Consider the following 13,239-nt stretch of genomic DNA (forward strand, 5'->3'; position numbering starts at 1 on the left):
GCGGAGGCCAGGGCTGGGGTCGGGGCTGGTGTGGAGGCCAGGGTTGGGGCCGGGGCTGGAGTCGGGGCTGGGGCGGAGGCCAGGGCTGGGGTCGGGGCCGGAGCTGGGGCTGGTGTGGAGGCCAGGGCTGGGGTCGGGGCTGGTGTGGAGGCCAGGGTTGGGGCCAGGGCCGGAGCTGGGGCTGATGCTGAGGCCAGGGTTGGGGCCGGGGCTGTGGGCAGGGCCAGGGCTGGAGTAGTGGCAGGAGTACTTCCTGGTATTGGCGGTGTGGCCATCTTGTCAAGCTCTGAAGTTATTTTTATGTGAAATACTAAAAACACTTTACCACATACCTCTTCTGCTATGTATCTCAATTTATTTTAAAAGGTGCATTTTACCTCTACTGTTTCTATCAAAAAACCATTTTCTTTTCTAACCATAAAATCAAGTTTCAAACAAGGGGAATTTCATGCCAGTCCCACCAAATCTTGCTGATGTGTTTTAATTATACCAAACAGATATGTAATTTCTTACCATAAAACTTATTAAACAAAATACATTAAGAGCCACAGACTCTCATCTCTTCAGAAAAAAATACCTAAATGCACTACTAAGAGTCTTTCTTTCCTCCTTTCCTCCTTCCTTCCCTCCCCTTCCTTCCTTCCTTCCTTCCTTTTAAACGTTATCTATAGAATTTCAAGTGCAAAGTGACATTAAGTACAACACTCTATCCCATAGACCAAATCTGAAGGGACTGCATTTTTTGGGTTTTTTTCGCATGTCATTTTGAATTGCAGAAAATTATTTGTACAATGAATCTTAATTTTAACATTAAGAACTTAGTGCTATAATAATGAAAAAGGGTTTTCTTTTACTATTTGATTTCAAGAGGCCTACTGCATTTTTATTTCATTTTGGGTCTCAAATATTTTCCTTCGGAAACAATGTTTATGTCAATGGGAAAATAACTTCAGTTTATATGCAACTGCTTTATATCAACCTTATCACAACATAATTTACTTAAATTAACATAAGGATAAACATTTTTGTTTTGGGTCTTTACTTTTGGCTCAATAAAGGCCAAACGAGGAATCTTAAGAAAGCATGCTTTCTTAGAAATATAAGGGTCTATAGGTGATTTACATTTCCAAGGGCAACGTACATGCAGGAGAGCCAACACAAATTTGGGGGTCAGAGTTAAGTTAGTCTGTAGGTCTGACTTGCTAGTGTCCTCTGCCAGGATGTCTAATTTGAACCTACATGGCACTAAATGGAACTGGAAATGGGTTACTCTGCCTAACTATAAACAGCTTTTTATCTTTTTAATTTTTATTAAAAGAAAGTCAAAGTATGAAAAGAAGTTTACCACAGCAACTCTGGTTTCATAATCATTGGAAATCTGGACACAAACTTCTTCCGCTCTTGCTTGACAAGCTCGTTCTACTACCTCTTTCCACTGCTTCTGTGCTACGGACCGCCAGCCTTTCCAGACCTTCTTCAGTAAAGTTCTCTGGAAGTACTGGTCAGCTAGTTTACCTTCATAGACCTAAATGAAAGTAATATACAACCTCAAAAACACAGTGACTAGTAAATACATTGGCAGGGATACTCAAAAACATAATGTAACCCTGTGGTAAGCAGCGTGCATACATTACCATCCAAGCCTGTGTGATCACGTTCTTCTCATCTGCAGACAGAACAGGCTAGGAGAGGTTACGTAACCCGCCCAGGTCACCCAAGTAGAAAGGGAAAAGCCAGCCTCGCCTCATTTCGGAACCTCAGCTCTTATCCTTACATCACTGCTCTATGCCACCAATCAGGTTAGGAGGAAAAAACAAAACAAAAAAAAACAAATGAAAGGAAACGAGGAACTCGCCCTCGGAGTGATGAATCTGCAGCACGTTTTAGCCGAAAGCAGGCCGAGACGACCGAGAGAGAGTGGCTGCAAGGCCCAGAGGGTGGTGCCTGTGGCTTCAGGTGCCGCGGCTTTCTCTTCGTCCCGGCGGCCGCTGCCATAAGCAAGGCTCACTTAATTCACACGCTTTGCCACCATACAGAGTGCTAAACAGCTCCAGACGCAAGCATACGCCAGTCTTCTTTTCATAAGTGAATTTAAATTCTTTTCAAGAAGTAGTTGCAATTTCAATTTTCTTAAATTTAAAAAGCTATTCAAAAACTGATGGTAGTCTCAACTATTTCACTAACATTTAAACATATTCTCAGTATTTCACTTTCAAAATATGGCATTCTCATTTAAAGAGCTCTTTTCAATATGACTAGTGTAGAATTAATCTACTGGGATTAATAAAAAACAATGAAAGCACTAGAAAATATCCTTTAAAGAGAAATCCTGTTCCATGATAGTAGCAGCCTTTTCCTTAAGTATTAATCTCTTAGAAGTAAACGCACAGAGATCACTCTTTGGCTCACATGAGCATCAAATAAAACACACATCTATCCCCTGTACTCTTTTGAGTCTCTATACTCTGTCTTCTTGTGGGATATACATATGTTCTCATACTTTTCCACTTCTGATACAGTAATTTACTATTCTTAGTTTATATTTACTCTTCTATACTGATTCAGCTCTTAGTTAATGAAAATAAAGACGTTCAAGTTTAAATTATAAACAAACGAAAGATAATTTTTATAAAGCTATACAGACATGGCTTTCTTTGATTCTCTAAGGCAAGTCTACACAATAAACATTCACACAATTTTATAATATATTGATACAGTACCGCCTCTTTATGAAGAGGATATATTCAGGCATTTCTGAAGTAGAAACAATATAAGAAGCATAGGATATGTTAAAGATTATAAATTCTTTCTCCGCATAATCACATCTGACATTAAATTTGTTAAAGGGGTTCCATGACGAGGGCATCTATAAGTCAAGTATAATCCTTACTAACTTACTACGAAGTAGGAAACGACAGATTAATTGGTCTACAAAATATGAGGTATTTTTTCCCAAACTATACTAAAATCCTTTGAAATAAGAGCAACATTAAATTATAAATTCATTTTGATTTATTAGAAAACAAATCTTTCTTTGGCTTTAACAATAACTCAAAATGTGATCCTAAACCCTTTTGAGTTCAGAAGTCTAAAATCTGTCAGTCACCGTTTTGTTTTTATACTTACATCCTGTCTGCATTTAACATGGCCAATTCGCCAGTGGAAGAATGTTCTCATCAACTCTATCCTTTCCTTTTGCTTGCCTATGGCATGAGACAAGCTGGAAATCACCTGTAAACAGCAATTAACCCAATTATTGTGATGCTACAATAACAGTAATTGGTAAAGTGATTTTCTCATATATCAAAAAATGCCCAAGAGAATACCTCTGCATCACTAGTAATTAATCCAGTTAACCTCATTATTATCTTTAAAAAGACCAAAAAACTTGACCACATGAATGCACTACATATCAATGAGTGAAGAGGAACAAAAGAGAAAAGAAAAATCTTCATTATGTGTATCTTTGCAATCATCAAAAAAAGTTTATGTATATGAAAATTAATATGGTCATTGATATTTAATTCAAGAAAGACAACTACACATTTGAATATTTTGTTACATATACAGAAAGTCTTTGTTCATTAGACTTGAGGGTAGGGACCAGGTTTTAAACATCTTTCTGGTCCCTAAATACCTTTGGTACCTTGGATTAGAAGTTGCTAAGGATTTTCTGGATTCAACAAACTCATAAAAGCAAACAATAGTTATACTATAATGTACTTCTTCAGTTTTTTCTGTTCTTTTAAAAAAAAAAATCTATGCAGGCTTTTAAATCCTAAAATGATATTCTATCTTACAAAGAACTGAGTAGCTGAAATATATTTTTTAAATTGGCCACATTAAAGCCAGATTTAGTAAATTGGGCATATTTACTGAGAGACATTTATTCTGGCTCTTCTTCAAATAATTTTCAAAAGTGGAAAAGGGTACACATGCTAAGACATTAGTAATATTCTATTTCTTGAGCTCTACGGTGGCACACAGCTGTTCATCTTATTCATTTTCAAACTGGACACATGAACACCCTTGTGTGTGATACTTTGAAATTTAAAAATATATATTTAAAATATTTTAGGGCACCTGGGTGGCTCAGTCAGTTAAGCGTCTGCCTTCGGCTCAGGTCATGATCGCAGGGTCCTGGGATCGAGCCCCCTGTCTCGAGCTCCCTGCTCAGCGGGGAGCCTGCTTCTCCCTCTGCCCCTCCCCGCTGTTCGTGCACTCTTTCTCTCTCAAATAAATAAAATCTTTAAAATCAAATCAAATCAAATATTTTAAAGCCTTATGACAGATTTTTGAGGGCAATAGAGAAAATGACTGACGTTAGTATCTATTGTTTCAAAAAAGTAAACTATATAAAATGTTTGATTTTACAGGATACCCTGAACACCAAAATAAATATATATTTTAAAAAATATGTAATCTTTATTTAGCTCATTAAAACAGTGAATGCTGTATCTGCAGACAAGTAGCTGAGGTGTCACCTCCGAAAACCACCATCCTCGGGTTGGGGGTTGGGGGGGGTGGGGAGGGAAGCAGTGGATATATTGCTCATTCTGCTTTGCTGAAGGTGCTGTTGGGAGGCACAAAATCAGCAAAGACCTGAACCTTACTCTCTCATTCTTAAGAGGCTAAAAGAAAGTGAAGTAAAATGTATTCTCTGTTTGGGGCATCTGGGTGGCTCAGTCTGTTAAGCTTCTGACTCTTGATTTCGGCTCAAGTCATGATCTCAGGGTGGGGACATCGAGCCCAGCGTTGGGCTCCTCCCTGGGCATGGAACATGCTTGAGATTCTCTTTCTCCCTCTCCCTCTGTCCCTCCCACCCCTAGGGCACTTGAGCTCTCTCTTAAAAAAAAAAAAAAAAAAGTGCTCTCTGAGCCTATAATAAAAGGAAAAAAACTTCGTCCATGAATAAAGAAATATCACAAATAAAATGTGAGATACCTAAAATGGCCCCTAAAAACATGGTTTAACATGGGGGTAATGCTGGTTCCATGATGTTCTCTTAAGAGCAGTTAGGAAAGAAGACTGAGGGAAAACAATTAGTGTCCCCACATTTAGCATGCACTTTTAAAACTTTAAGCACGCTGATGTTGGTGACAAAGATTAAATGACATGACCTTGGCATGTTTAATAGGATGAATGTATCTTATTTCTATGCATCTGTTTTTTTTTTTTCCCCCAGTTTCTGAAACAATCTTCCCTTTGTATCCTGTATGACCTGAATAATCAGTTCCTGGCATTTATTACCTAGCAAGATCTTTACTGCATCTCACTTAAAAAGAAATTTAAAAGTGAAGACCTCATCTTTTCTCCCGATGGAAACTTCATAGGCTTTTTGCAGCTCCTTTAAGCTGTTGATCTGGTTGCACAGTTGTTTTAAGTGTGCTGCATGTTTTTCTTTCTCTTTTTTCATTTCCATTCGGTGCCAGTCAATAAAATTAAGTCTCCATTTGCTTAGTTCAGATATGATGTTTGTCTGAAAAATAAATACACCAGCAATTAGGCAGTTTTAACACTGCTTCTTAAAATTACACTGAAATTAAGAAACATTAAAAATAATCAGAACAAGCAATCAACATAAGAGCTATTTATAAAAACCACTAATGAAAACGTTTCCAAGTTCAACAGTCATGGCTCTTCTCAGTTCACATTCACCATACTAGGGAAATGAATTTTTTCCCCCTATTTTATTTTGTATGAAACCTTGTTGTTTAAAAAAAATTTTCAGGTCTCCTTGACTAGTAAACAGATACTTTGTTTATTCAAGGACTTTGATGTCCATATCAAGATGGATCAGGGAAAGCAGAAATGCAGGGGTGTGGCCTAGGCTCAGCCATAGGAATGGGAAGTTATTTAGATAGAGGCGGATAGTGGAAACCATGGGGCTGATGCTTTCTTGCCCCAAATCATTTATCACAAAGGACATCTTACAACAAATTGCTAAGTCTGATCCCTTTTCACCCTACTGACTGGCATAAGTAAAAATACCAAATAATCATGTTATCAAGGAAACTGGGTAACAATATGATTAACTGAACATAGAACAAATTAAATGACTGGCAGTAGCTCCTCCACTGGACTTGCACCATGATTAGCAGTATGACACCTGTTCCAAGGGGGAAAAATACTAACAACTATACTAAAAGATTATTTCTAGAACTTATGGTTCCAAATAACAGAGAAATACAAATGCCGTAGAACTCTCATGACCGTAATTTCACTGTGAATGTGAAATCAGTTTTCTCAAACTATGTTTCAGAAAAACTGTCATTTTCTCCATTATATGTTAAACAGCGCAAAAAAAAAATCCATTTCTGTAATACTTTATTTAGAGGCCAATAATATCACTAAAATAATCAGTTTTTATAGTCTTAGCAGTTACACACTGTGGTTGCTAAAAGCAGCTATAAAATGAATATATGTTGCTAAAATTGGATCTTGTGTTTCATATAAAAGGAGACATTTCCATTAGTCACAGCTATGATAATGGTAAGGGTTCACTACGTGTCTCTGTCACACATACGCTGAGTCTTTTAAAAATATCTGAGAAATGCAGTGGAACACGCAGAGCTGTTCCAGCAACTATTGAAAAGTATGCTATTCAAAGTACAGGTCCTGAACTAACAGAAGCCCCTGGGAGCTTTTTAGAATTGCATAATCTCGGGCCCAGGTCAAGACCAACTGAACGACAAGCTGCAGCTTAACAAGATCCCCAGATGATTCGTATGAACATTAAAGACTGAGAAGTACAGATTTAAAACACTGGACTGATCTTCTCAGGACACTAAAGATTCTTTTCACAAAATCTTTTGATTCAAAGAAAACAGTAAAGAGTGGGATCAAGAGCAGAACTGTTACCCTACCTATTAAACGACTGTAATTGAACAAGTGTAATACCTTAAGCCCTGAACTCCAAAGATCCAGTACGTTTTCCATCTTCTGAAGGTTTTCATCCGAAACAAGAAAATCGCTCACAACGACTTCATGGACGTCTGCATGACTAGAAATAGATGCTGGTGAGGAAGAGTCACCTAAGAGGTTAGAACTGAAGAAATCCATGACTGGGTGTGAGGGCTTCCTCGGTGACGACACTGGCGATGACCCTGAAGAGGAGGGAAAGGTGTGGTGGTCAGGCTGGAGGATGGATATAACCCAAATGTAAGGAGTTCTAATGGAGGGTGAGATGTCAGTTACCCACGGAGGCGGAGCAAAATGCAGAGAAATGACCTTTCAGTGTGCTTACTTTTTTTTTTTTTAAGATTTTATTTATTTATTCATGAGAGACAGAGAGAGAGAGAGGCAGAGGCAGAGGGAGAAGCAGGCTCCCCGCGGAGCAGAGAGCCCAATGAGGGGCTCGATCCCAGGACCCCGGGATCATGACCTGAGCCGAAGGCAGCTGCTTAACCGACTGAGCCACCCAGGTGCCCCTCTGTGTGCTTACTCTTAAACTGCACTTAGGCTGAAATTAATACTGTAATTTCAGTACTGTCACTGATTTGGGACTGACCAGCATGGGATGCCTCCTACCCTCCCTCCCCCAAAATGACCTCTATCCCAATCAAGGATGCTTCATATATCCAGGTCCAGCCTGAGCTGAAGGTATTATCATCCACATCATCATATCAACAGTTACTAAGTGCTTACTATGTTCGTGTAATAAGTGTTGTAAAGATGAGCTCTCCTAATACATGCTGCCCGAAGAGACAGGCATTATTATCTCCACTTTACTGATGAGCAAACAGGTTCAGAAAGGGTTAAGCAACTAACCAAGGTCCCAGTGGTTGTATACAGGTCATGTATTATTACCTTATGTCAAACACTGGTATGGGCTTTAACACCACTAAAATTCAACTCTCTAAGTAGAAAGAGACTAGTAGTTTAGTTTTATCAGATAATCAGTTTTAAGGCACACTGTTGGCCTTCAACATATAGGTGAAAATATACATATCTAAATATGTATATCCATATATACATAAAATTCCCACCCTCTGCCCACATACATGGTGGGAGGGTGGGGGATGGAGGTAGGTGTGAAAGCCAGAGCCAGAAGAACTGGCATCTACCTTAAAAAGCACAACCTAGAAAAGGTTACTATTTTATTACACGTGCAGGTTGGAATTACCATTTCTGACAGATCTTGCTTTTGTTATGAGGGTCCTAATGATCAAGATTAAAAGGCCTCCCTGTCTTCCTTAGTGAATGAGATGAGTCAAAGATAAAGCTACTGTAGAACTTGTTACTTAAAAGTACATCAAGAATTCTTTGCAAAAGGGAAAATCATTCCCTAATATATATTTTTACATAAAAATTTATCAACAAATGGTTTAGGCTAGTCAACTATGAGATACTACCTACATATTCTGAAGAATAAACCCAAAGAATAAAGCAGAGTGACAAAGTACATGAATGTTCTCTTTTACTGGATTTCACCAGTAAGATCTGCACTCATGGGAAAAGCGAGAGGCTCTGCTTTTTATTTTTTATTTTTTAATATATATATATATTTTTTAAGATTTTATTTATTTATTTGACAGAGAGAGAATGAGAGAGAGAGCACATGAGAGGGGGGAGGGTCAGAGGGAGAAGCAGATTCCCTGCCGAGCAGAGAGCCCGATGCGGGACTCGATCCAGGGACTCCAGGATCATGACCTGAGCCGAAGGCAGTCGCTTAACCAACTGAGCCACCCAGGCGCCCTTTATTTTTTATTTTTAAACATTTATTCATCTTTTAAAAAATAGAATCACATAAATGAAGAACTTGAAACATCCCCCAGGGATTACACTGCCCAAGCCTTTTATTGACAAGTGAGGAAACTAAAGGATAGAGGCATTTTTATGTGGTGGCTTAAATGGACTGAACATTATATAACATTGAGTCACAGGGCAAGGAAAGTGTTTTATTTTAATTATTTTAAACATTCTGTGTCAAAGAAAAAGCTTCAATCCGGTGCTAGTATGCTTTTATAACCTCTGTAACGCTTGCTCCTCTCGCCTTTCAACAGACAAAAAGCAGACTTCAGGCTGAACCTAACACCACCAGGGATATCCAATCAAAACTTACTAATTTTGTTTCACTTCCATCTATTTTTACCATGTGTTCTATTTGTAAAAAGGGCATATTAGTTTTATGTGATAATCAGCAATGACACAAATTTTCCTTTTAATGAATTTAAGTGAAAAGTCAATATATCTGAAGAAAAACACAAAATGAGAGAACAAGTGGTATGAAGGTAGGACAAAAATCATACACAAATGCCTGAATGTTGGGAAATAATGCACTGGTTCATGAAAACATTTAAACTGGCCAAACTCTCTGACATCCCAATGATTCTTTTAAAGTATTTGCCCGCTAACCTAGCAGTTTTAAGAAAGGATGCCACACACTGGAATAGATTAACCTGACTTCACTGTACTATTTTGGAATTTTATGAAATTATTTTAAACAGTTATTAGTTAATAAATTAGCAACAGCAACATTTAAAAATCCTGCCAATAAATAATATGCTGAAATTATTCCTCTTAGTACACAAATAATATTTACCAAAGCACACAATGTTGTATATGAATAAAAAGAAGCTAAGGAAAAGTCATACCATCTGTCTTTGAATGACTTGAAATATTTAAATCACATCCTTTTCCAACTTCCATCTTTGTTTCTCTTACTACAGGGCTATTTCCTGCTGAAAAGAAAATTAAAAAAAAATTGTTTTATTAAACCAAACGACTCTTATATCAAATGCCTAATTGCACATACCTAATTTAAGAAGGTAGCAGTATCTAAGATTTTAGAACAAGCAAAATACAACATGCTGGGGAAAGAGGAACACTAAGACAAAGAATAAGAAAAAAGAAAAAATCTGAGACTAGAAAACGTCTTACTGTATCATTAGTAAACTCAACTTTACCCACCAAATATAGATGAGAGAGAATTCAGCCTACTATAGCATTCAATTCGCACTAAGAGACTAAGTGCATGAATGATGTCAGAATTTAGAAGAAGCTATGCTATCTTACAACACCAGATATTTCCAGGGGCCTGCTGCTTTTCACTAGCTACTATCAAACTAACGTGACACCGCTTCCCCCAGAACAGGGACTGCCTCACTTCCAACTTAGGAACCGTCGGTCAATACATGGTGAAAAGAAAACGGGGGAAAACTTCACAAGGATGGCCGTGTTGGAGGCTTATGTATACTTTGTCAGTTTCCATATACCCTGCTTATACCAAGCAACAGCAATGGAGAAAATGGGATGATAAATTTATAAATTCTAACCAAGTCTACGTGTGAATCGGGATATCTAAATTCACTGCATGTTGTATGCTTAGATCTCAAACCCTTTGTGGAAAAGGCAGAGTAGTAATGAATAAATCCTATCTTGCATGCTAGAAAAGAACGGGGGTCTTGAACCCCACGTGATGACCTTGAAAGGCTGGAGAGTTAGGGCAAGGGAAGGACTCCCTGCTGTGTCACTGGGAACAATGGTACGCGAGCTCTGCAGCCAGGGGAAAAGGAAACAAGGTTTTGGTGACCACCCAAAGGGTAGAGGCACAGAGGGCAAACACATGGATTGCCTATTTACACATTTTATAAGACAGTATGCAGCACTTTGGGTTTGCTCAGTAGGAACTACAGGCTGAGGTACCTAGTGTAATCAAAACATGGTCAAGATCACTGATGTAGAATGAATAAATCCCAGGGTCCTATCTTTTGAAATCAATTAAAATTTGGGCAGAAAATATTCAGTGTTAGCATGTTTCAGTGTTAGGTTCTGGCCCGATCTGATGATCCAGTGCAGTAGGCTGAAGACTGAAGAGCAATGAAAACTTCATGTCTACAGAGGGAGAGGAACCGGATACGAGGGCTGTAACCGCCCAGAAACCCAGGAGCCTGCTGACTCCGAGTAGGCTGTGTCACGTGCCTTCAAGGAGAGATCATTGGAGTTATGCCTTTTGTTGATAACTGCCCATTGCCAGGGCCATCTTAGGAGGGCCTTCCGTGCCCTTTTAAGGAATATTTACTTAGAGTGAGCTGTCTGAGATCTTGTACTTTACTGAATAAATAATGGATAGGTGAAAGGAACTTTATCCTCCTTTTTCCACCTTCCATTCATCTATCAGTATACCTCCCGGTATATATTAGCTGTCAGTTCTGTCTCTGACATAGTACAAAATGGGCTCACCTTTGTGGTGATAATCCAGTCTTCCGTACTCACAGAAATGCTGCCAACGAAGTCCTACTAGCAATGGTTCATACACTTAAAAGGTTCTGAGGGCTGCCTATGGACCATCTTTAAGTGGTTAGCCACTTCTATGGACTTAGTTTCCAAGATAAGCCTGGTATATCACTGACTGGAACAAGTAGAGATTGAGTATACTCCACTGAGAGACACACAATGGCTACCGTGCTGCTTTAACTTTATTGTTTTTCATAAAAGTAATAATCAAAGTTCATATAAAAATCCAGCTGTCACATTAAGAGCCAAGAGTAACATAATAAAATGGAAAAATTTCCCCCAGATGATAGTGATACACAGGACTGCCTGAGAAGAATCACTGGAGAAGCATTTTTGCCATCCTAAGTCAACAGCACTCATGAGCTCAGTAACATCTTAAATTAAGAGATATCTTTAAAAATATACATAACCTTGATTATGAAGAATATCATCAATTAGAGTAGGAACCCTCACATCTGGTCCCACCTCTCCCCTAGAATGATACGGCTGTGAAGCACCTGACTCAACGTTTGGAGTCACGATAGCATAACGAAGCAGTTCTTCATACTCTTCCTGTGAGGAGCCAATAACAAAGAATGTATTATAACACAGTCACAATGGACATTCAGGCAAAGAACAATAAAGGCCCAGTTAAAGATGTTCTCTACTTCAGTTCTCAAAATAGTATTCCCATGTCATAAGGAATGTGTACTTTCTTAAAACAAAAGAAATCCAACAAACCTATCCAGATTTCTTCCAGTGATAGTACCTTAGTACGATTCCTTCAGCATGTCAATTTTGCAATGGTGACACAAAGGTTACCTAGAGAACTTGTCTGAAGCCAATCAACAGCTCCAAGGCAGAAGAGCGCTCCCTCAATTGGCAGCTACTTGCAGGTGGGCAGAGACACGGTTAGCCACTTCTCTGCTTTTCTGAAACTTAGTTTGAAGATGTTGCTCCCAGGGACGCCTGGGTGGCTCAGTTGGTTAAGCGTCTGCCTTCGGCTCAGGTCATGATCCCAGGGTCCTGGGATGGAGCCCCGCATCGGGCTCTCTGCTCAGCAGGGAGCCTGCTTCTCCTTCTCCCACTCCCTACCCCCCTGCTTGTGCTCTCCCTCTAACAAATAAATTTAAAAATCTTAAAAAAAAAAAAAAGATATTGCTTCCAAAGACTTCACATTAGGACAGTCTAGGGATGAAAAGGAGTTTTGACTCTGCTTAATGACAGCCACAATCCAACAACCCACTCAGCAACAACCCTGAGTCTCTTTTCATAGCATGGAAAGAGTATAAGGGAAATATTGGAAGAGAACAAATACTGAAGATAAAAAGAGAACATGAATGCAAACCTATTCCACTCTACCTGCTGACACCTTCATGGCACATGAGAAAGGAGTGATAAAACATAGAGGTTATAAAGTGTAGACCTTACAAGAATATTCCTCAGGTTTAAAAAAAATTGGAATTTCCTAACATAGCTACTTAGCTATTTCTTTAGCCAAATAAAAAAATGGTATCTGTGAAGTAAAAAATATACTGGAATTTAGTCTCTGTTAACAAGGGATTGGTCATGATGTAACAAATATTTCTACTAAAAGGAGTCATTTTTAAGAGTCTCATGCACAGACCCAGACAATATCTTTGCATTAAAAAAATTGGGGGGAGGGTTTTCAAGAATGTTAAATGTTATTATTCTAAAGGATTATTTTGTGTTAATTTTTCTCCATAAGAAGTTTAGTTCAGATAGAGAACTATCATCTCATTAGTCATAACTGTTTTATTATTTGGATTCATCTTCAGTGTGAAGATAACCAATGTTTAAAACTACCTCTTTGAAGGGTCATAGTCAATATCTGCTGAAGTGAATTAAGTGAATTCTGTCTAGAATTATCTTTAATAAAACCATGATGATATGGTTGGTATAGTTATTTGAAAATTAGCAGTCCTTCCTTTTTCCCTTTGGTTTTCTGAGTAAGAATATTGAACTATCCACCACACCCAAGTTTCCAGCCATGGTTATATC

General features: G+C 38.5%; 1 protein-coding gene and 1 pseudogene across 1 annotated transcript in view; both read right to left on the minus strand.

The window, feature by feature from the left end:
• LOC110584811 overlaps positions 1–275 on the minus strand; it is a 1,302-nt pseudogene extending 1,027 nt beyond the window's left edge.
• POC5 (POC5 centriolar protein) overlaps positions 1–13,239 on the minus strand; it is a 38,028-nt gene that overhangs the window by 16,195 nt on the left and 8,594 nt on the right. The window contains exons 3-8 of the mRNA XM_021700111.1: positions 11,649–11,790; positions 9,597–9,680; positions 6,901–7,106; positions 5,303–5,479; positions 3,127–3,231; positions 1,346–1,525 (exon numbers count right to left, since the gene is read on the minus strand). Coding sequence (XP_021555786.1) covers positions 1,346–1,525; positions 3,127–3,231; positions 5,303–5,479; positions 6,901–7,106; positions 9,597–9,680; positions 11,649–11,790 — 894 coding nt within the window. The remainder of the gene's footprint in view (positions 1–1,345; positions 1,526–3,126; positions 3,232–5,302; positions 5,480–6,900; positions 7,107–9,596; positions 9,681–11,648; positions 11,791–13,239) is intronic.

This window comes from Neomonachus schauinslandi, chromosome 7 (assembly GCF_002201575.2).
Source record: "Neomonachus schauinslandi chromosome 7, ASM220157v2, whole genome shotgun sequence".
In the NCBI taxonomy this organism is placed as follows: domain Eukaryota; kingdom Metazoa; phylum Chordata; class Mammalia; order Carnivora; family Phocidae; genus Neomonachus; species Neomonachus schauinslandi.